Source organism: Atheta coriaria, unplaced genomic scaffold (assembly GCF_025399875.1).
Source record: "Atheta coriaria isolate IRGN ID8LTWV9N9 unplaced genomic scaffold, Caltech_Dcor_3.1 hic_scaffold_7_pilon, whole genome shotgun sequence".
NCBI classification, from domain to species: domain Eukaryota; kingdom Metazoa; phylum Arthropoda; class Insecta; order Coleoptera; family Staphylinidae; genus Dalotia; species Dalotia coriaria.
In genome coordinates, this window is record NW_027045449.1 from 7,820,622 (window position 1) to 7,846,486 (window position 25,865).

Consider the following 25,865-nt stretch of genomic DNA (forward strand, 5'->3'; position numbering starts at 1 on the left):
CAAACATTAAACAAACCTTCTGCTGGAAGAGAACTGGAAGCCGTAACTATTTATAATTCGATGCGGATCGATCTCAATCCAGTTCTCCGCAGTCTTTATTGTAATAACTATATGAGATGAAATGGAACGGCCTAGGCGGCAGTCTGCCGCAGCTGGATCAAATTTAATAAACGCCAAACGGATATACATATATACCATATATATATATATACAAGTTGAAGCATGTTTGTGGAAATGAACGAGCGCGCGATGTGGAAGTTGTTAATATTAGTTTTAAGCGTCATGCATATTTTTGCATGCATTGCTTAGGAAATTTTTTCAACGCAAGTTTTACACCCGATCCTCAAACTTTTACTTTTAACTTAGGTAGAAAGGCTCTGGTAGGCTTCTGGATATCTACATGAATACTCGCATTTAGCGATAAAACTAACTTTTACAAAGTGAATGGAAAAATATGCTCCCTGGCTAATAAATATGTATCATAATTAAACGATTTCGTCATTGCTTAGTTTCGCGAAATGTTCAAAGGCGAACCTAGTTGCACAACGCCGTGTACCGGCATAAATTATACTGCAAACAAGTTCAAGCAACAAATCGTTTTGCGGTTTTGGTGTAAAACAGAAGATCTATAAATTACAGACTGGTTTTTGGACTTCAGGTAGGTATACGCTAGCGGTTTCGTTCACCAAAAAACTCAGCCTATCGCTCCAGCTAAACCAAATCTGATGGTAAATTCTCAAGGATTTCAAACATTTCAACGCAATTTATTTGTTTATGATATTTTCGAATTAAACTCGAAATGGCTAGATAAGAATCAATGCGACAAGCTGACATCTTAACAACACATAAAAAATTGACGCGAGTCGCTTACAACATGCAAAAGTTCAACTTTGATCATATGAGGGTTAAAAAATAATATTCAAACTTTTCTCCAAGTCAAATAGTAATAAAAATATTTTTATAGCTTGGCAGAATTTAATTAACAACAAATTATTAATTTACAATCTCGCTTAAAGATTTTATTTATGATATATTAAAACTTTAGTCAAGATACATCATATGTCAATGGAAATTACTCATTAGTTTTTATTATCACACACACAAGTACTATTAACTACAACTGATCAAGATTACTTCATTTTATGCGCTTGTGTTTAGGTATTTTATTATAACATTAAATAATTGATGATCTAATTTAAGCACTCAATTCTAAACGATAATAAAAATCTCATATCCGTGAACAACATCAGATGTATTTCTTGACTAACAATTAAAACCCATTGATAAGCTCTTAAATTACAAATATTATATGAAATTACCTTATTCATTTTTCTATTTCTGAGCCAAATCCATCCAATACCCTCATTTGATTTTATTGCCAAACCGAGTAATTTACAAAAAAATCGTAAATTTCTGCGGTAACACAAACACTGTATCGAAAATAGAAAGGCTGCTAAAATATTTATATTCCTTTATCTCGTTCACAAATGATTTTTGTCGGCACTCGTATCTTCCTTTTGCCTTCACTTTTCCTCTCGCGCGATTTAAAGGTAATAAATATGTGTCTCTTGGGATATTTGGGACTGCGCCGTACGTGCAACTTTTTTTTCGGGCAATGTTTTCAATTTCAGTTTCGAATTTACGGCAGCACACATGTATCTACACCGGCGAGAGATTACCACCGCGCCTCGCGAATAACCACCGACTGGTCGATTCATCTAGCCGGAGATACGAACGAAGCGCATCGAAACGTGGATAGAGAACGGATTGAAAAGAGAAACGCTACCTCAACATCACTCAGATTAGCTATCTTATTAAGTGCCTACAAAGAATTGCCCATCTTATAGCATATTAACGCATCTTATATTGATAACAATTTTTGGTGTCAGCGTTGTTTTTATGCTTAAAAACAGAATTGCATTTTGTAAAACCTTTCCCAGAACAATATTTAAGATGCAAATGAGATGCATTTATCTCTGTAAAACGAGCCAAAAATTAAACGTAAGTATTAAGCAGGAATATTTACTGTTGGTACATGTACGAGTATGTACATTTACGAAAACAGTGCTCATAAAACGTGAAATGCGTACGAACGTGTCGTGAATTAGAATATAATCGGCGGTTTATCGCAAAGGCTCTTGTTGCGGCGTGCAATAAGATTAATAGATAAATACCATAAAATAATACATCTACACCCAAATCTGATGTTATAAAACTGATAAATCGTTTAATAAATTGATGTATTCTCAACCTATCTATGTTGTACAAAAAACTTAAAATGTTTCTTTACTTGTTAACTTAATCCATAATTCGGATGGAATTTGAACAACTGTTACGTGATACATTAGCACTTTTAAACTTTTCAAACATTTGAATAGTAAGTCAAAATTTGCATACCACGACGATGATGATGCTACTTAAAATTTCTAGAAATAATGATTTCACTTTTATTCACAGTTTCTACACGTTGCTTTATAATTTGCTAATATGTTACGTAAACACGTACGAGTCTTTTTTTAGTGGTTGCTGTATGGATGATGTGAGTTTAATGAACAAACCGGTACTACTCTATACTCAATAAATTGCATGACAAGATAGAAAGAAACAAGATAAAGAACACTAGTACTCACTTACTACGTCTAGGTGAAGGATTACGATTTTATTAATGAAATAAATTTGTTTGAGATCAGTTTATTGTGTCCTTGACATTACTAGAATCGCGTTTATTAATGGCATTTAAAATACACACAATTTCTTAATAACTATGTTAGATACAAACAGAGGATGTGATCCGATGAAGCATTTTATACACGGGTGGGGGGGGGTGAAATAAACCTGTGTAAAATGTGACTTTTTGGTACCTTAAGGATATAGATTATTTTTAAGCTAGTTATAAGCAAGATAATTCTGGAAATTTTTATAAATATTTGCACACATATCTGTGTAATGGAGAGATTTTTGCTACAACGACGTTAAGAATGTCGTTATAAAATTTCCACATTATTTCCACTTTCAACACCCGTATTTTCTGTTCTTTAGTATTGAAATATGTATTAAAAAAATAAGTGTACTATGACCAATTGCGTTTAAGGTCTCGCCGAGGTGCGGCACAGATTGGACTCGTATTGTGAGTGGCTAGTTATGATAAGTAATAGGTACCTGTCGTAGATCTGAAAGTCATTCGATAATTGCAAGGGATCGATTGCTGCGGATCCGTCCGATATAAAAGTTCAACGTGCTCGAGGCAAACTATTACATTTGGGGTTGAAATTTGAAAAATGTCTTTAATGATTTTGATCGACGTCGTTTATGTTATTCTACCTACATAAAAATTAAATTTAAAATATTTTATAAAATATAAAAATATATTTTATATTAATATAAAATCTTAATAATTTAATAATATGAGAATATCTATGAAGTAATTTTTTTGTGGCAATAAATTCATAGAGTTGAATAAAATAGAAACAGGTTTTGAAACGAAATGTTCCGCATAGATGTTCACGTTAGGCAACCAAGTAAACATGCCGGTACATGTTTTCCGATTACATTAAGACACTTTAATTCTGCAACGACAAAAGTTCTACACTACTACATTACTATGTACCTACGTACAATTATTATAGAATTGAAGTAATATAATAAATATCAAATATTCTTACCTTACTTTCACACACTTTGTGGCACACGTACTTGCAAACTGCAACAAATGAACAAACATGTTTAGTAAGTACTAATAAATTAAGAGATTAAAAGAGACATAATACTGTCTGAATATACCTGCTTTTAATGATTAATGATGTTTGGATTATCATGACTGAACCCAAGCAAAGATGTAATTTTTCACAACAACATTTCTAAATTATGATTGCTAATGCCGGATTAAAAACGTGGTATGACTAAAGCAATTAAAGGTGTGATGTGATGTATAGCATAGACGAATTAAAGTTACATTCGTAAATCTCAAACGATATAAATCGCATGTCACTTTGGCATGTTCCTTGGCGGAACAATGCAGGAAATCGGCTAGAAAACGTTATAAGTGCATTTATGATACAACCGCGTAATCTAATAAAAGCGTCGATGAAATAGTGCCAATGGCAAAAGGTCAAATAATAAAGTTCTATGTGGAGAGTCCCGTGTGTTCGGGAGGTTCGGGACTCGAAGCATAATGACGCCAACGCCGCCGACAATGCGCGCTGCCAGCGATGATAAATGGCGAACGATGTCGGCGGCCATTTGAAACGATTGCATTGTATGTCGCAGGCGATCAAGAAAATGTTTCTCTCTGGCCTGCGAGAATAGATGTGCAGACGCTGATCGAAATCGTCGCGACTAGCCCATAATTTTAATTAATGGCGATTAGAATTATATGCGCCGCAGTCATGAACTATTACACTCTACATTTACTGCATTGGGATAGTCAATAGTCATCTAAATTTCGAAGCAAGTGCAACATATCAGAATTTAACATGTCCGACAATTTCAAACATCTATCAAACTCCCGTTATCTGCTTCCTACCAGGTAAGCTAGAGGTGCTTGGGCACATATTAAGACGATAGTGGAACGTCATACGGAAAAAGTAATACGAGATTACCATTTCACACTAACAAACTGACAAAGAGGAAGACGGCCACGATAACGAGTTGGATAGCCTGGGTGGACAGATATCTCCATAGGTGGGAAGTAAATTATCATCTTGTACACCTCAAGCGTGTGCACAACTTCAAAAGCTTCGTGTATCGTAATTGCGCGTTTAAAGAGGTCCCCAGCTCAAATTGCTATAGTATGAGCACAAAGTATTCGAACGCTTTCCTGTTTATCTAGTAAAATTGTCATTTTCCGACTTTATGCATCAATTTCGCACGTACCCGACGATTGCTCCAAGCTATAACAACAACTTAGCATGAGTATGTAGCAAAAGTTTCACATTTTATCGGCATAATCACGGCAAGTTATTACGTGCGAATGACTTCCAATTTGCCTCGGGAACGTCTATATGTTTAAATTGTTCACGCTGCTAATGCTTTCATAAATATTATACCTGTGTGTTGTAGGCATTACGCCGAGTCATCACTATGAGGAAGCACTAGGCAAAGTAATTGCGTATAGAAAAGTTTAGGTAAGTGTCGATGGCTATACGTTCATGTTTGCTGCTACTTTAATTCCTCGCAGCACTCACAATTCTCACAGTTAGCAAAACATGTTGGACTTAGGATGTTGTTGTTAGGATCTTCATTTTCAACTTTGTACGCGAACATACTCAACATCTTCGCCGTTGATAAGAGGATAATTGGATGTTTAGTTTTGTTTGCTTAACTTGTCTTGCGCAAGTATGCGAAAGTGCAATTCAACTGTCTCTGCTCTCTGCTATTCACTTGGTTAAAACTCTGTGGTCAATGAGCGTGCGAAATACAACACAAATAAAATGCGACAATACGAAGTTGTCTTCTAAAGTGCTCTTTAAAAACCGAACACGCCCACAAATTAACTTTAATTAAAGGACGTATATTATCTCTTTCTTCGTTAATAATACGATTGATTAATTTTTCGTTCAAGCCGAAGATGTGATTAATGGCCAGTGAAGATATTTGTAAGTAAAGTTCTCTGAAATATTATGACCAAATTTGCATTTTAAAATTGCTTGGTGTGCAGTCTGCAAAGAAATATGGTCATGAAAATGAAAGAAATGACAAATGAAGTGAGGAAAATATGAATGGGGCGTATCAAGATGAAGAATGGCCCAGGTGAATGGGAGAAAAAGAAAAAACGCTTAAGAGAATGAAATGAATGAGGGTATTTAGATATTTACCTCTGCAGCACGAGCCCTGATTGAAGATTGGCTGATGGCACAGATGGCATGGTCGCGGCTTCTTGAACACTTTGCAACGGAATGCATGACCCGCTCCCACCGAATTGTTGCCTTCGGGCTGAAACATACAAGGACCAAATTAACGTGAAACATCATTATGCGAAACATAATAAAATGCGTAAACCCGGAAACTTATCTTTATGCACTTTGCACGCGAAATTATAACTTGTAAAGTTTTAATTAAAGCTGGTTATTACCTTTTATTTTCTTCCACATTGTACTCTTACGGCAAACATTGTATCTTAATTAAAACAGCATTCGTGCAAAACAATATTTTGGCATATTCTTGGAAAACAAGCACCTAAATGTAACTGAATGAAAAAATACTGTTGATGCAAGTTTAGCACAAAACCCTTGAAGTCAGACATAACAACACGGTATGATAAGTCATCGTGCTGTTCCCCAGGTCTCCCTGATCTCCCTGAGTAGGGTTTCAATAAAAATGCAATAACAGCTAGTCATTTATCTTCATAACCTGTCATTGAAACAGGGAGATGAGAGCGGCATTGTTAAACGATTCGCAAGTTATTTGATCTTGCGAATAGGGTTTTGTCAGGAACCGAATTCCAAACAGAAATAGTTTCACCTATTTCCACATTCCTTGAAATCCCGACTTTGGGCTATGCAGACAGCGAAACACAACTCGCTTCAAATTATGACACATTTACAAGTAGCGTCAAATACTGTATTCTTAAAGTTAAATCTCACCTCCCATATTTTAAATGTACCAGAAATGGACAATTAAAAAAGTATACATAATCGCAATCTCATATTGTTCACAGTTGTGTTATGTTATTTCCTGAAGTTTGCTAGTCATATAAATTGCATAGTGTTCGATATTATGAATAATTGAGGAAGTGGCGATCCGCACGCAAACATGTGATATTATAGAAATTGCACGAGTTGCAAATAACGAAAACTAGAAATAAACACGTAATCATAATTCACTGCTGAAAAACTACTCTCTGTTAAGGTAAAATTTCCAAAGCCCCAGGTTCCCAACAATAGGAAAGTAAAAGTAATTTAATTTCCTCCCGTCAATGTTTTTCTTGCAATAAATGAGAACAATGAATCGTATCGAATTTGTTTACGTCGGCAATTTCCTCAATTCAAGAGGGTTAATTTATTCGGTTCCACTTGAGTTTGTCTGTGTATTGTAAAAATTACGCGTTGGGAATGTAAACATTATATGCTTGCACAGAGTGTGTATTATGTAGTATCAAGGTGATGTCGCCATGTGTTAGGCACGAATGGTTATTCCAGCTGGCCGTGGATAAATTTGGGGGGTTGAAAATGTCGCAATGTTACAATACCCTACTAATAGGTACTGTCACAATTTGATTTGAAGTTGATTTGAAATATCTACATTCAAAACAAAAATCATTCAACTTTTGCAGCCAAAGTAGCAACCAAAGAACTCTCGATACTTATTAAACAACAATTTTTAATATAAACTAAGCAATGTATAAAAGCTTTTTCATGCTTTTTTTAGATAAACATGATCCACATAAAGTAATAAAAATCGATAATGTACACACTTTTCCATCTTGCTTAAATTTTATTCGCGTATAATGCGGCAATTGAAAAAATATTTTGTGTTTATATTTATAAGCCAATGTGTACATACCACTCGTCTGCGCCAAAAAAGTTTGTCGGTTCTTTGTTTGTTCTAAAATTATGCTATAAAGAACCAAATGCTGAAATCCCGCAAATGTTTATTATCCATACAAATATTTTATCAAGTACTTTCCAGACAACTTCAGCTTGAACGTCTTGCTTAAAACTTTTTGGTAGTTTAAACGATAAACTAAACCTTCTAAGAAATCTAAACGTTCGCTTAGAACTTTTGCAACCGGAAATCCATCGATATAAAATTTCCATTGTTTGAAAAGCGTGCACGAGCATCGGAAACTCTTTATTTCCGTCATTACAGCACACGAAGAAAACTTAGCACTTTGATCACATTTCAAAGGCGCAGATCACCACAAAGAGCAAAAGATTGAAGCAAATTCTTTGTGTCTTTGCGATTTAACTACTTTTGTTCGAATGCGCAGTGCACATGCCTTTGACACTGTAGCTTAACGATCAGCATATGCATTTATTGCCATTAAAAAAAGACTGGAGAAGCAGGCGTAAGCTGTTCGAGTTATTATTATCCCACAAAAGTAGCAAAACAGCATCTTGCAAGAAAGCTGAACCATGAACTATATGCCTATAATATCGCAAAAAGAATGTTTGTCGAACAGTATGCAGTTTGATTTATTTTAGAATTTCTTTACCAGTGACATAAACATAAATGTGCATGTCGCCTGTTTTGAGAGGAAACTGAATTGAATTTTGAACGTATTAAATTGTGCAACCGTGCAGTGCACTGCAAGTTCAAGACATTCAGCTTGTGTACATCGACAAAGAACAGAATATTTGAGTTCAATTCTCTATTTATTGTCTGATATCTGAAATATGAAACGTAAAGTGGAATTCATATTTTTAAGCCATGCCAAAATGAAAACAAAAATCTGTAAAGTTTAAAATAAAATACGAAATCAATACACAACCCTCCAAAACTCTGGGCATCCAGTAAAAAACTTATTCATATTGGAGTTAATTTATACAACAGACATTCTTTGCAAGACAATATTTTTGTTTCCTAAGAAATATGCGCGTGAACTTTGCAAGTTCCAATTATATTGCATTTTATTGACATACGAGAAAAATGTGAGTACAATAGAAGTGCAAATTTATATATTGCCACATATGTCAGCAGTTGAATATAAAGAATGTATTAATGCAATCTCGGGTTCATAATCACAACCCACGCGAGAACTTGCAATGCAGTTGACCCGACAAGAAGAAGTTTGACTGCCGGACCGTACGGCGTGGATAAATGACTTATACGACAATCATAATGCGGTATAAGTGCGCAAAGTTTATTCGGTTTCGCCTTGATGGCGTAATTCGATACAAATCTGAAGAATTTCAAATTCGTGCACCCACCCAACTTGAAATACACCTACGTGACATAAAGGCTCAAATATTATTAAATGCGAGCTGAGCGTAGCGGCACAAATCGATTTGTGAAAATGAATCAACACCACTTACAATTGGTCGTTAACAAATTTAATTACATCTACAAAAACTGTTTACACTGTTCCTTTTTTAAAATTTTCACAAATTGTAAAAACGTCATTTCTTTGCCCACCTGTATAGCTATAAAAAATGCCTGTTTAAGATTTTTTTCTGCACGCTATTTTAAATTACTTTAAGAATGAGCTACGTTTACCACTACCCTTATTCAATAGTGAGTATACCTTGAATAATGTGCATTTAAATCATGCAAAAACTTCATTTTAAATGCAAATTCATTGAAACCGAATTCCGCAGCAACAAATTGAGGCTGTCTGGGCTGCCTGAAAAATTGAACATCGCGTGTTTAATATAAAGGCAACGTCCTGCGGTGCTCGATTCCTGCGCTGCGGTAGTGAGGTGAGTCTTGACGTTCCAATTGTAGCATCACTCCACCGAGCTTCCCTTGCTTCCGCGACTTCCTTGGCAGGCCTCACTTTGGAATCGCAAATTTAAGAGTTTCCTGTAGTGCAGTTGTCTACATGCAGCACTCGCGGTACTTCAGTCGGCGATTGTGACGGCGGTGCAATATCAACACAGCGTCTGCGTCGCACGATACGGCTGTTTTTAAAATGTGCACAATGGGAAATGTAGAATAATGAATTATTCATCATTTCACAAACGAGAAAATCCTTCTTATCTTCGCATGCACGACGGAGCCGCGTTGTGGACAAGCATGACGTATAAATCATACGCGAATTAAAAACAGAAAAAGGCACTGCAGGACGTACGGAATATGAATTTTCACGCGAGGATAAAGACAGCGTTTTAATAAGTTTTAAAAATTTACTGAAAATTTCAGACAAAGCCCTAAATTTAAAATTTAAAATTCGAACGCCAAGTTGTATGAAAGAATCGTTTACATATAAGTTTAATAATAAAAGACGAAATAAACAACTATACAATATCGTCTCTGGTGCATTTTATGTGCTTAGCCTTGATCAAATATTTTATTACGAGTTTAAGGTACAGCAAGATGGGATCGGTTAGTCGTTGTTAGTCCGCAACTGTTGCAAGTACCTCGTAAATTTACCAACTTTATTGTAACATTTAAATGTGTTACAAAACTCAATATTATATGTAATATCTACTCCTGTGATTTAACGCCAATTATATATTCGTATTTATGTTTCCTTTTACTTCACTGGACTATCGTAATATCCTTTCATGTAATGCATTAGTGTTGGATCAAAATTGAATTTTAATGCACATAAAACGGCAAGTGATAATATATTGAAGCAATCAAAATTCAAATTATCAATTATTTTATTTAAATCTGAACATGTTTGCACTATCATATTATCACTTAAGATACGACTTAAGATAAGACTGTCTATTTCCCGGATAATCATGTTGTACTGACAACAAAAAATGCAACCACAGAAGTTGCCAAAAAGTTACTGACCTGCATTTCGTCGCAATGAATTTTAAGAATTGAAAACAAAGCCGATGTCGAAACGTCTGTCGTTGTCGGAACAATAGCGACAAGGAAACATTGAACTTATCACAAAAACGCTTGAAAAACTAAACTCCGTATACAATCTGTCCAAAAAGTGACCCAAAACTTATGAAGTGGAACCAGAATTAATAGACTATTTCAACTTGATTGGCGTCGGTTCAAGCGTGAAATGTCACTGCTTTATCAAAAAAAGTGCAAACTTTAAAAAACCACTAAGATTACAGTTAAAAATCATTTCAGATCGTATAAACCCTATGATGTACTTTTTAATAACTTGAAGAGTTTACAGCCGAAAACTTAGCAATCTCTCCATGCTTGAAATTCCGACAAATTTCTTCATATTTTGACTTTAAAAATTCGTTGCATCCTCAAGGAGTTGAGTAACACTATATTTCATGTCGTATAAAACTTTTTGTCGCGCGATGAGACGGCCATACCTAAACTTATAAAAGTTTTTGAAGAAAAAGTTGTTTAAACGCATTTTCTCCGTATTCCTTAAGAAATTGACCTTCTTACGGGAATATAAACTTTTATTATGTTTTTCAATGTAGAAACTCACATTGCCACATATTCAAAACAAAGATATTGAAATTTAAAAAAATGCAATCAATTTTTTTTAATCCATCATTCCAAAATATAAAAACGGTTCCCGGACATTTGCCCCCAAGACGATCGCTCACACGACAACTGCTCACAGACAACTGCCCACAGTCATATCTGCGCACACGGACAATAGCTCACAAGGCTTTTGCTCACAGGATTTTTGCTCACACGGACAATTGCACACATGGACAATTGCTCACTATGTAATTTTTTTTATATTTATTAAAAAACAATGAATAATAATGCAATATTTAAGGAGATTGGCAAATTTACAATTATTCATATATTAGTTATTTAATTACGTAATTATTATAAATTATGTGTGAGTATACTAGAAGTGAAACTTCAAAGAGTTATATTTATTGCTAATTAATTAAGGTAGAATGAACAAATAGTTTATTTGAAAAATCAAACACTATTAGCGTGCTAGCGAGGCCTCTTAATTGTTATATATTTGTATATAAGTTATTTGATAATTATTATTCATTGTTTTTTAATAAATATAAAAAAAATTAAATAGTGAGGAATTGTCCATGTGCGCAATTGTCCGTGTGAGCAAAAGTCCTGTGAGCAATTGTCAATGTGAGCAAAAGCCTTGTGAGTAATTGTCCGTGTGCGCAGTTATGACTGTGGGCAGTTGTCTGTGAGCAGTTGTCGTGTGAGCGATCGTCTTGGGGGCAAATGTCCGGTCACGTATAAAAACATATAAGATAGACAACTGGATTTTGTGCAGTTTATAGCTTTTGAAGTTTTAAAAGCGACTTTATTCGCTTGTTTAAAGCTTAGAGGCGACAAACAAAACGTTTTATGTAATGATTAAAGAATACACACAAACTTTGTAAAAAATTACATTTTTGAAATTATAAAAATAAAGTTTTTATTTTTGTGTACAAGTCCGCCGAGCTTGAATTTTGCAGATGTTCGGCAAACGCGGAAGGCAGTCTGTGCAGCATTGGAGCATAGTTTAGTTATGCGTGAAATTGAAACGGACGCAAAAATATGTAATTATTTCGTAATTACGTGCCGCACCAGACACATCTCGAAGCGCATCACAAATTTAAATTCCTGCAACCTAGCTGCTAGCTAATTAAACCCGGCTCATGTTCCAGCACCGTCTAATTGGATATTTATTTCTCGAAACGTACAACGAAAGCGTCAAGAAATGTACTCACATTTAATTCGGAGGCACAATTACTGTAATTGATATTAATATTTCTACATAAGAGTGTCAACTTTGAACCTGACATTTTCCACACTAAAAGCCAAATATTTCATTAAAATCTTAATTATTTTATTACACAGTCCTTATAACGGGGTATAATTACACATGTAGAATATTATATGAAACATCATATTCTGATCTCAATCCTAATTAGTTAGCTGGTTACGTGCTTAGAATAAAATTGCACCACGTAAGCTAAATCTTTGCTTAATAAAACAGAACTCATATAAGGGCGAAACCGAAACTGAAACTGCACCGCGCCGACTTTTATGTGTAGACATGCGGCCTGACCGTTTGATTTAGGGCTTCGCGCGAGAACTTCCTTCATGCCGCAGGCACACTCACAAAACTTTTTACATTTTTATTTTATTTTCGAGCTCGTCATCCGAGGACGAAACGTGAAACTTCCCAAGAAAGAGCAACGCCGTGGAGTCGTTAAACACTCTGCGCTCCAACTCGTTAATTCTGTGTAACTCACCTGAAACAATAAAAAGCATATTGTTGAATGTGTCAAAATAAAAATTTTGTAAATTGTCGCTTTGTTCGCGCTCCACACAGTGTTATAACTCTACGGGATATATTTGAAAACCTCACGGAACAAATACTGGTGTATAACTTTTTGGGTGCCCAAGATATTGTTGTGGCTGAAACATTACGATGTATTCAAGGTTGGAATAAATTCTATTTGCATGCAAATTTTCGACAGTTCGGACATAAAGTCGGTATTTTTATTGTTCATAAAAGTTGCTTTTACTATTTAAGACAATAATCGCAATATAAGGAGTTTTAAAGTACCACAGCACTTTTGTGGACTGCAATTTACCATAAAAATGCTTCGAGTGTTTGGTTTCAATATTGTGTTATGCTTTGATAGAGAAGAAAATAATAAATGAAAATAAAACCAATTATTTATTAAAAAATGTTATTCACTTAGTAATGTACTATAAGTGCGTAATCTATAAACACAAGATTGATGAATAAATCCATGTTAGACAAGGGATATATAAAAGGTACTACTACCAATTTAAGAGCCTTGAGTTATAGCTCTGGAATAAGAAGAAAAATTAAGTAAGTCACTTTCTCGATAAGCGCCCAGAGTAAAAAATGCACCGCATTTGTCGAGAGTTTCGGACCTGTGTTATTAGCGGCGTGATTACATTTTTATCTTATTTAAACCCATTATTTAGCGTCGTTGGTTGTTATACCCACGCCGCCCCAAAAACTCTTCTTCGGTGCGCTCTTTGTTATTTTTTTACTACTTTGCTTGACGTTAGTAGTAGGTACTCAAGATACATACTTGTTTCAACGTACACTTCATTGTCTATACTTAAGTTCTGGTAGATACTCGCAGCAGAAGTAAATTATTATAAGCATTTTGTTGCGTGTTTGGACAGAACGACCGCCGGGAGAGCTTGAAAGCCAGACGGGTGCATGCAGCAGGACGCCGACCCACCGCAGTATCCAGGCTAAACCGACAAGAAGAAAGCCAGGCCTAATGGGCTTGAGCACGGCGGAATTAAGGCACGGCTCCGCGGACATGAACGGACTCTGTCCAAGAGGCATTCCACTCGACAGGTCGTCAACGATTCTATTAGAAATGACTTTGATCTTATCGCTTGATCGGCATGAACAGAATGTTGAAGTCGTCAAGGAGGAGTACGAAGAGCAGCAGGAAATGTCACAGCGCGCTGTTTTTTTTTTTTAAATGAGTGCAGTTTACACTTCAACTAGTCGCTAGTGGTTATAAATTATTGAAAAATCCACACGATATTAATTCAACAGACTACGAGAGCATATTAATCCGATTATGTTAATTATAAATTAATTACATCTGATATTATCATCGTTCAGAGAAGTTAATGAATATTTTCAGGTGTAATGTCTGTATTTAACAAGTAATTTAAAGAAAAAGGTGTTAATCTAGGTCATAAATTGGTAAATCGAATAATTAATTATTATTTTTGGCAATATGTTGTTAACTGTGAAATATTATTCGCTGTAAATGGAAGTCAAAGATTTATTAAATACAGGACTCATCTGGCTGCAATTTATATTTAGCACAAAGTAATTTTACTTGATTTATTTTTGTAAATTAATTAAGATTAATACCAGTCTTTGATCAATCACCGTTTACAAATTTTTATAAATTAGAATATAATAGAATATCTACTTATACTTAAAATTACGGAATATTATCAAATATTCTGTTACATGTATACGAATTATATAAATATTTTTTATAATATTATTTAATTCCGTTAAGATTATCCTCAGAAGCATGCGTTCTTATTTTGAAGTGTTATTTTTAATTATATTTATTGTTCGTGTCCATTAACGTTAATTGCCAAACAAACGGGTCCAACCATGATGATGTCAACGCGTAACTAATGCATTCACTTCATTAACGCTGTTGAGGCCTTTGTTTTGGACAAAACGCTTCAATTAAAACTTTAACGTAATTTTTTGTATTTGTCGCGCCAATTAGCGCTTCGGTTCTAAGTAGCGCAATGATTTTTATAACATTCAAGTCTGCTACACGTCTTCTCAAGAAAAGCTGTTTGATAGCAAAGTTTTTCATTTAATTCTGTAGTATTTCGCAGATACAAGACTCTTCTTGGCCCACTAAAAGGTACAAAGTTTTCAGCATTTGTCATACTCTCTTGACGTATTATTTCAAAGCAATCAAAAGTTTTCTTCTTTTGTCCGTTGTATGTTTGCGTCATGACACTTTAATATATCTTGGAAACTCTTGAGATCCCAGCCCCATTCGCAGCCAATTCGTGTGCAAACAAACGGCTGGAAGAAGTTCGGACAAAACAAGATAGGATGAAGGATTGTTGTTGGAAGTGTCCTCTCATTGCAAGCAAGAAATAAAACAAGCTCAGGCAGATATTAATTGTTAATATAAGAAATTATAAGAACCAACGTACAGATAATAAGATTATCTAAACACAGAAGATGAACAAAATATAAAACTTTATTTGTATTTATCACATTCTTAGTGTTGATGAAGAACAACGATATTTTCACAGCATTATGAATTCTATGCAGAGAAAGTCCTAAAAAGAGTTAAAACAAATGTTTGCTTGATTAATGACGCAACTATAAAGCGTCCACACTGGTCTTTTATGCTGTTACAGCATTATATGCGACATTCCAGCCGAAATCTCCAGTTCGCAGGGCTTTTCAGCGGGATTATTTATTGTCATCCGGGGTCGGTACCTAATGTTCTCATTACTTAGAATCTATTCAATGTAATAGCATCATCGCCCTGCCCGTTCCTCTCTAGGCACAAGCACGGTGGGGCTAACTTTATAAGTTGGCCATAGCATAATAGAAAAATTACCGAAATTTCAAAGATCGTAGCATGGCGATAACCACAATCGGTGCTTGAATCTAAGTAACCTCAGAGTCGAACAAGTGTTCGTTGCCGAAAAAAATTCTACCGTCCTACCAGTGTCACGACGCCCTTTGGGCTTTTTAACTTTTATATTATATCTTCGGTCACATACCGGAAAAATCACGTACACTTTTTTAAATCGTGACTGAATTAAAAGTACGTCTTGTGCCACAAAGAAGTTTCTTCTTTCTTCTTTACCGCTAAGGGTGGTGGTAAACCAAGCGTAAAATCAGCTTGTATGAACATGGCATACAAATATTTGCGTTACTTTCATTGAAATAAATCAACATATAACAATTTAGTTGATTTAATGATTGCGTACATAATAAATAATAAATTCGTTGTTAATAAATCAAGTTGAGAGGCAAGCAATTGAGCATCACACGATCGTTCGCGGCATACTGCTTGAGCAGACCGCATAAACGCGTTATTCCCAAAGCGCCTCATTCGATTTCATGAAACGTAATGCCATTGTTTATGTTTTGTGGTCTCGTCAATCAAGTCGAATTACGTTCCCTTTTATATCTCTTGTGGGCGCACCAACGTTTGCAATGGAATTATCTTTGCTTTATATATCGATCATACGATGACGAAGGGACAAAAATGCCGGATTATCATAATAGAATGAAAAATTTGTTTACATTTTTTCCCCAGGATTACGTATTAGTTTATCTATGCAGATGGGCGGGGCACAAGATAAGCTTAAAATTTTATCCATATAATTCACATAAAAAACATATAATACAACTTTATTAGTACATAAAAAATGAAATTAAAAAAAGTCAAGTGGATTTTTCAATATGCTATAAAAGGAAAGCGTGGGACTTATAATATTAGTTACCGCATCTGGCGCTAGTAACTGGGATGAAATAAATAGTAATGTACCTACTGAAGGACCACGAGAAGACAGTGCCATTAAATTTTTGAATACAAATTCTTTATTCGCTCGTACGATTTTATTCATATAGTGTTAACGCGCGGTGCATATAAATTTTAAATTTTCACTATTTTCATGTTTAAGTCTCCAGCGCTCCAAACGCTTTATGAATAACTGAAGCCCTTATGTGGGATAGAGTTGACCCGTAAATTAAACCTTTGATGATGGTCACAAGCGATGATTTATTAAAATGTTGTCGTGAAAACTTTCCAACTTAATTCGAAAACCAATTAAAGTAATAATTTATTTAACGCTGAAAATTTCAAACGTTTACATGAATGGTTGGCTCAAAAATAGATTTGTCTAAAACTTTTGGACCTTTCCGACTCCAGCGCGAATATTAAATACGAGAAATAATTCGAAGTTAAAATTAGTCTACCTTGGCATAGGTTTAAACAATAAATGCTTATGTCAATGTATGTAAACACATTGCATACACATTTTCCATATTCATGCTTGGTATTTTAAATCACCAGAACAAATTATCAAAACATGAGTATTAGCCATGGGTATTCACGTTTGTTTACGGCGTTAAATACCAGTAAATAGGTTAATGTAAAGCACAAGCGTGCTTCATAAAGCAAATTTTAGGACGGCATATTCATGACTTGAATATTATAAACTAGCTGGCTCCGCAAACGTTGTTTTGTAAACATATATTTCGAAATGAGTCTAAATCATACTATAAATATTTCTACCTCCCTGCAAATATCTAAACCCTATCTCGGCCTTAAATCTAAGGAAGATCAACTAAATGCAAGCAAACTCTTGCCAAACCTTCAAATTGTAAATGGACAAAGTTTTGGGGTTTTGAATAACTTTGAAATATATCTTTATCGCGTATTAACGCAGAAACAAAAAGTTTTTATTAAAGTAAAGGCTTTTAATAAAGACGTGTCTGTGAAATTTATTTTATATGCCTTCTTATATGTATCCTGTATCTTGTTAAAATGCAGAAATATGAAAGTTCCGAATAAATATCATGAATGAGAATTTACAGCGGTATAATAGGGATTACTTCAGCATAACCCGTGTAAAATGATATTAAACACCGGCAATCATTTTCATGGTTGTAGTAATATGAAGTCGAAAGCCCTGAGTACATCCATAGCAGGACTTAAAGAGAATAATCGATCATCCGATCAAACATGCATTTTCCATGCCAGAGCGACGTGGCGTCAAATCAAACACAACTAACAAGATGAAATATGAAAGGATGAGCAATCGCAACATACGATAGCCAGACGGCTGCTCAAAATCATATTTATCATCGGCGAAACTAAAATACAGTTGATTCAATTTATTATTGGCAATTCGTAAAATTTTTTGACGATAAAAAGGCAATAAGCACCGACATTCCCGAATCGTTATTATCTATATATAGAATATCAGAATGCACATGAGTACTTCGTCTATCCATGAATTAATATCCCTTACACTGCATGACCATTATGCTAATCATGGCTAAGAATCTGTTATTAGCTGTACTTGGATGCACGATATTGGCCTGAACTTAAACGAACTGTAACCGCACACAAATAATAACAGTGCGCCTACCAGCAGTCGTAAACGACAACGGTTGAGCACTAGTACGGCTACCGCATTTTCGAATAATTGGTTATGAATATTCAATTGACTACCAATACCAATTTTGGTATCTTCCCGCATTCTTAGCTCGACTGCCTCACACCATGAAAACTTCCTCTAGGAGTGAATAGCATTACGCAGCTTGCATATTAATAAATGTTTTCTTTTTGAGTATAGTTATTATTTTTATCGTGCATTATGACTTCATCTTCATTAGCCGCACTCTTTAATTGCAAAATAATGAATCCGACTCTGCAGCGCCAACGCCGGAACATAAACTAAGCCCGCGGTTCATTCAGAGAGCATTCCAACACTTTATAAATCGAGATGTCTGCTGCGAGCATCGCTGTAAGTCAGGATAGTTGTTGCTTATTGCGAGTGAGTCGTTAATGAACGCGATTGAAACCGCCGCGCGGATCCTCGGCTATCGCAATACGAAAACAAATAAACAATCCCATAAATCGTATTTTTATTCGTTCGGCTAAAATAAGCAATACATCTGAAATGGAGAGGCAGTAATTGATACGACGGCCATCAACGACAAACCCGGCTTGCTGATGTTGCCAATATGCGAGCGTGCTTTCGCATCGACTTCTTGCGGGTACTTCAGGACTGATGACAGCCGTGTGTAAACAACTAAACTATGATTCGTACGTGCGCCAAATTCGGCGTTGAAAACGGCTTTCTTGCGGAGTGTAGAGTGACTAGCAAACAAATGCAATCGATAAATAAACAATGTACATGCTAATTGGATTACTAAGCAAATAGAACTCTCGGCAAACATCACGATATTTAATTAGGTTTAATAAAAACGTGCGGATTTCTAAAATATAGATTTTCCATTGACATATATTTTTCATATGCGCTCGTCCGCATTGTGTTCAAAAACAGCGCGTGTGTGCGAGTGCTATTTGCCGAAGAGAAGTTTCTCTCTATTATTTATTCGATTATTCGTACACGTTGATTTGAATAAACGAGCCGCGAATGGAAGCGCACATGGCACATGCACGTTTTGATAAGATTTATTCGCGCTTTCCGCATTCACCGAGATTCTAAAAGCGGCGGCTGCCTCACTACTCGCCTGCACACCTTCTCCTTCATCCTCAAGCCGCCTACCATTTTCGGAAACTTGAAGTACACGGTTCTAAGCTCAGCAAGCAACTTCCTATTCTGCGGCAAAAACTGAAATTAAGATTTTAGATAAACCGGAAAGCATTGACATTGCGCATTATACGCGCAAGGCGCATGAATTCACCAAAGTTCGCATCTTTGATGTTTCGGTACTGGTAAACTTGATTATCGAGTGTCTTGTGCTTCAAAGCGACGTAAAAGGAAGCAAAAGAATTAAAACTTTTACAGTCTTGCACGATAATCACATGTACTGTATAGGAGTTGAACGCGCAAGGCAAATAATGTTCGCAGCCATAAATTCACAATAGAAATTCTATCCTATTAATGCGCACGATTGGTACAGAGCGTGGGCTTGCGGAATGAACAAACAGCGTGAACAATTTTTTACTACTAAATACCTTAGTTCCTTCTCTTGGCACGCACGTAATCAACGAACTAATAAAATTGCATTTTGTCGGCATGTTTGTAGTCATTCATTAAAATAGTAACGCGTAGACATTTAATGTTAGATAATTTACTTACAAAAATTGCAGGAAATGAAACTAAAAACACTTAAAATTATACTATTATTCTTCAGTGTATAAAATATTATTTTATACACCCAAAATAGCCGAAAACATAAAAATAAAATATAAGTTTTAATCAAGCGTTAAACATAACGCGCAGTGATCAGCACCCTGCAGACTCACCAATTGGTCCGGAAAATTCATAAATTTCTCGGTATCTTGTTCGTGCGCTCGGACCGATCGTGCAACAGTGCAGCTAGAAGTAGAATCACCTCGCGGGCAAGTACAATACGAGTATTAGCTGGCGCGGTTAATCGAAGCTCTTCCCGCATCGCGCGCGGGCATTAATTACACCTCGCAGGCAAACGCGATATTTGTAGGTGCGTCGAATTCGAAATTATCAACGACACTTCCACGTGAATAATTATATACGACGCCTTCGCCGACGATGCAGGCCGGATAAAAGCGCATAAAATCGTTGCTCACGTCTTCATATCGACGGCGGATCGTTGCGTTACAAAACTGCGTGTTGTGTTTGTAGTTTTATACCACACACCGCGATGTGTCCAGCAGCGGAATTATTAACATCAAAAGCAGCGCGCCACACATTCCGCGTAATAAGCGATCGCGCGTCAATGACGATTATTTATCGCAACGCTTTAGTTTGCAGTCGTGCAGGGTGCTAGAGTATAGTTTTGTTTTATTGCGCCCGCACTTTGGCGACCACGATTCTATAAATTTTATTGGCACTTTATGGCATCGAGGTGCGCGCTTCGTGTGTAGCTTTGAATCGAAATCTAGCATAAACTACATCCAATCGACATAGATATGACTCGCTGGCATTCTTTATGTTATTATTGTTCGCTCGTTTCACGGTTATGGTTATTGTCGGTGAACTTCAACTTGCTTTAGAAAAATACTTTTTGTACTTGTGTTTAAAATTCATTTCACTGTCACCGTTTATCAATCAAATTATTATAAATTTGTATGAATACATGACCTTTAATAATTTTATAATGCAATCTGTCCATTCAATTAGCTTTCAATAGTCGACTTCGATGCGTCATATAGGCTATTGTGTGATTGATGATTGTTTCGGTATTTTGACGCTTGCGCAATCAGCAAAGTCAACAAACCAACAATGATTTATGTTCGATTCATATTAAAAAATCATACACACAATCACATCGCAATAATCAACGCAGGTAATTAATGAGCATTTGCAAGTGCGAAATCGCTTGTTCTAATGTTCTCAGAATCATTTAATCCCGCGGCGTATTCAGGACACAATGCTAAACAATGTCATAATGCCAACAAGTTATGAATGTATGATTGCGTATCATGTTCTTTCATGGACCGAAATAAATTAGTCAGAGCTACAACGTGCATAGTAAAACCTAATAAGTGAATGGAAAATTAAACCATTAAGTTGATTGTGATGAAGTTTGGTGACCGAGTGCGCTTCAAAGCATCGCGCGTAGAATCACCAGTGGGTGGATTTATTATTGAAAGCCAGATGTCAGATAGGTTCTATAGGTCTCTTGTAATATATATTACGTACAATCCGTTACCGTTACTTCCTCCACACCTTCGGCAAACTGTGCGCTTCATCTGAAATTCTGAATTGGTACAGAAGCGAATGTCCACAATCGATGTGACAGACGTGTGCGAGTTTACATGCGTCACCGGTAGTTAAATATGTGGTCAGCATTCGTATAATGCAATTGCTGGGCATGCAATTTTCAAAGCGTATCAAATGATCCGGTTTAGCTTACTTGAACATGCGAACTGCACTGGTAGCTGAATCGTTACTATCTCACAAAAATGTGCGTTCGTTTCTAACCACCCTGTATTTCATACAGCTCTATACCACTCAGAGTTCTGCGACTTGATTGAAATATTTAACAATTGACATCCGTACGCGCTTGACAGAAAACGCATAAAACGAAGAAACGAGAAAGGAGTATTGACAGCTAATCAAATATTTAGATGGATTCGATTCCGCAAAGCTCGTCGTTGGTAAAACTCGGAGCCCAACGTCATTAACTTGCCTCATCTCTTCCTTCGGCATACTCACAATTAACTCTTCGGCTTTTATTGGCTTCCACGCGCATCCTCCCGACACAAAATGTAGTTAACGTTTTCATGCTGTATATTTTAGTTACACTGTTTGCATACGCAAGCATTACCACGATTTAAAGTGTGCCCGTCGCCAGAAGTCGACGGTGTGCGTAGCTGAGGGAACACGTGTAGAAAGTAAAGTTATGCATTAGTATGGTGGCATGTTCGGGTAAACATACCTACCTAAGCACACGCATATAAAATATTCAGTAAACAAATCAAATATATTTTGCCATGTGTTCATTTTTCTTGTATGGAGAAATGCATAATTTATACATAAAATCACTAAATAAATTATTAAAAGATTGGGGTTTACGAGTAAATATCCCTACGATTAAGATTAGAGTTGCTACGTGCTACAAAGTGCTAAGTCCTTTAAGATGAAACAGAAACCAGTTTAACATTTTTAATCTCTTACTAGCACTTATGGATCTCTATTTAGAGAGAGGAGAGCATTAATGCCTTATTGGGATTAATTACTCTATATACACAAACTAAATTTAGGAAAGTTGTAAATTAAATCTGGGCAGAAACAATAACATTATAATTATTTTAAGCGTAGTTTTTTGAATAAGAATAAAAATATGAATATATGTGTAAACTCTTGACTAAATTTTATCTCGAAAATTCCCTGTTTATTTCCCTTCATATCCATGCACATTATTTCGTCAACCATTTTCTACACTAATATCAGTCATTAACCGCATTATTTGTAATTTAAAAATTCCCAACTCTTAAATTCCAAATAGCGTTGTTGCCAAACAACCTTTGATCCTTCAGAACGCTGAACCACCCTTCCCAATAATCCACCAATCAGCAACCGCCAAACTCCTACCTTTACTCTTCTCCTGAAATGAGTAAGCTGGTGATAGAGGGAAGTCTGGAGAGCATAAAAAGAAGCGTGTATCACGTTCAAATTTAAATAAATATATATATATAATAAAAAGAAGAGTTCAGTTCGTTTTTAACTTCGGGAGAAATCAGTTGCTTCACTACATCTATATTTTTCTACCAGTTAGAATTGTGATATTCTTCACTATAATTGTTTGTCTTTATAAATAAACACCTTATACTCACTAACAGTGTACCACGTTTAACCAAAACCCCACATATCTTTTTCTCACTGGAAATGCCTTTTTATACTCTTTCTAGAAATAAAATAAAAAATAATAATTTATGCACCCAAAAATGGAATTGGCATGTCTTGTTTTTTTTTGGAGACTGTCTCAATGTTGATACAAAATTTCTCCAATACGTGTAAAAATTATGTGTGGCAAATAGGGCGTCGATTTGTGACTCCTTTAATAAATTTGCGTCACGTTAGTCGCGAGCGCTTTAACTTCGGACTGCAATTTACAACAATTCGCTACGTGCCGGCACAACAATGTAGTCAAGCCTGCATTGAAATCGAATCGGCCGACAAATACCATATGAAAACTTAGAACAACGAAATATGCTCCCAGTCCGTGCGGATTCGGGTCCCTGTCGGCATGCAAAGTACGTGACTTTCATGCGTTTTCTCCAATAATCTCTCGGATACGGTAGGCAAGTAGGAATAATGTCACATAAACAAAATGTTTGTGATAGCCTTGCGAACGGCCGTTTCACAAACGATTTCAAATTGCTTTTCGCAACTGCTGCAACTATTTTCATTTTTTTTGTTTAAATGGAAGACTGTCTTTTTGTCACAACGTTAAACTTGTTGGAAATTGTTAAATAATTACTTCTAAAAATAATTATTTTTTTTTCACTTTGGAAAACAAATAATTTCCATTAAACTTTCATGAAAACTGTACATACGCAAATACAACTAAATAAATAAAAACTATTTATATCATCGCAGTGCATACTTTTTTTAGGATAAACCTTTAAGATGAAGATTAAATAAAAGAAATTTTAATCGAAAATTCCGAAGAAAACTGGTAACGCCAGTGTGATTTATCGTTAGCTTCGCTTGCAAAAGTAATTCGTTCACCTAAATCGAAACGAATTCGAATATAAAAGCATAAATAAAACATGATGCGCAAATTGGTAGTATCATCAGTTTTATTCGCGCGACAAGCGCCTCAACAGTCGCGTCGTAATAGTTTATGTATACCGCGTTACGATGTCTACGTTCTAAGTTCGCAGTTGAACATTGAAATAATTCAAAATGCAAATCAGAATGACATCAGTGCTGACTGCTCTATCAACATTCGCGCGTACTGAATATTTAATGTTGCGCAAACCAAATGTGGTATACTACACACATGTAAAAAAAAACGTCCATGAGCAAAAAAGCATAAATTGTGGATAATGTACAGTTCCGACATGTGCCGAAAAAATTCAACTTACGGCCGACAAAAAACGAGTTCCAGCGTACATTGAACACTTTTAATGGCAATTTACATTTCAATGTTTTAAATTGCAATAATTCAACACGGTATGTAAATGTTACTCGTTTGGAGCACACCACCGGCCGTTTTGAAAATTTTCCATATATACTCGTAGAGAGGAGGCAGGTCTATGCTAAGTAACTAAGTACAATTTCCTTGATAGAACCGGGCCTTGCGAAAGATACTCGTACACACTGGCGAGAGGTAGGTATATAATGATAGTTGGCAAGCGCATATCAGTTTCCCCGATATGCCTGCGTTCTAAACGCTCGACGCGCATAACTGCCGGTTAAAGACTTTTGCGCACGATAGATGCAGAGATTTATTCTGCTAATATCTCCTGCGGCTATCGCCACAAATGTGATACCGGGGCCCTACGGCCAATTCAACCCGTCGTTTTACCGTTTTTCCCCTATCGAAACCACTATAGTCTATGTAATTGTATATTTAATTTTGTCCCTATCGACAACGCACCGCACGCAACCAGACATATAAAATTGGCCATAAAATACAGCAACAATCAAATAATTTACGAATGATGAATATTTATTTACGAGTAAAGAAATTATCCTCCATTTAATGTATTTTTTAATTTATTTCTCAAAAAACTATTTAAGCTAATTATTTAATATCAGATGAATTGTTATAAACAAATATAATTTAATTTATAAAAAGTCTATAGTTGTTGCACAAGACTGTCCCCCAAAATTATTTTTCGTTTCTGAAATAATTTATTAAGGAAATTTATAATAATTATTATAAAGACATTTATATTAGTTTGAGTTAATAATTAATTAATGAAAAACTATACAAAAATAACTTGTAAATGCAAGAATGTCAGAAGTAATAAAACGTATTGAAATTGTGTACCAATCGTGACGGATCGTGTCAATCTCATCAAAGACTGCTGTTTATGCTAGTTGGTACGATTGGCAACCTATTGTCCTCTCTGAACAGCCTGAACTTTCAAACAAATGCTTAATGGTTCGTAGTTTTATAATCAAATCGAACGCAATTTCCTGTTACGACTGAGTGAATGCAGTCGGCAAATGGTATGCACTGTGTACGTTTGTTAGAATCAGCGTTATAGTGCTTTTGACGGCGATATGTAATTTGCTACTAATTGGGCTGAGAACTTTTGCAATCATTTGTACAGTTAAAATGCTGAGTTGCTATTAAATTTTACGATGTAAAGTAAAACGTATGAAATTAAGTTTTGAGTGATATTAATGTTAATTTGTTGTTAAATTTGTAATTGATTTTAAAAACTTTATAGTGATAAATTTAGAAAATGACTGTGCGACAAAACACCCACGACAAAAGTGCTCACTCATCATTTTTATAGATATTAATATTTTTTGCTTAATACGAATAACACAGATGGATGACATAAAAAATGTTCCTCCTGGGTCAAATCTTTCTTGTGAAGCCAAAACCCTAATCTGTTACACTTGACCTAAAGAAGTTTCTGATATCTCAGCCCCAAAGTTTAGCCATATCTCTTCTTTCTTGGCCATAAACCGTTTAA

At 35.5% G+C, this 25,865-nt stretch overlaps 1 protein-coding gene and 1 long non-coding RNA gene across 10 annotated transcripts in view; one reads left to right on the forward strand and one right to left on the reverse strand.

The window, feature by feature from the left end:
• by (focal adhesion protein tensin) overlaps positions 1–25,865 on the reverse strand; it is a 49,396-nt gene that overhangs the window by 19,109 nt on the left and 4,422 nt on the right. For 8 of the 9 annotated variants that reach the window (XM_065307797.1, XM_065307787.1, XM_065307798.1 and 5 more), the window contains exons 2-3: positions 5,814–5,931; positions 3,663–3,700 (exon numbers count right to left, since the gene is read on the reverse strand). In XM_065307797.1, coding sequence (XP_065163869.1) covers positions 3,663–3,700; positions 5,814–5,931 — 156 coding nt within the window. Of the gene's footprint in view, positions 1–1,319; positions 1,697–3,662; positions 3,701–5,813; positions 5,932–25,865 lie in introns of those variants that run through there. The other variant, XM_065307796.1, reaches the window with a different exon arrangement.
• LOC135795972 (uncharacterized) lies at positions 4,310–5,820 on the forward strand. Its single transcript, XR_010549191.1, has 4 exons — positions 4,310–4,525; positions 5,059–5,123; positions 5,177–5,594; positions 5,657–5,820. It is a non-coding gene; the product is annotated as an uncharacterized lncRNA (long non-coding RNA).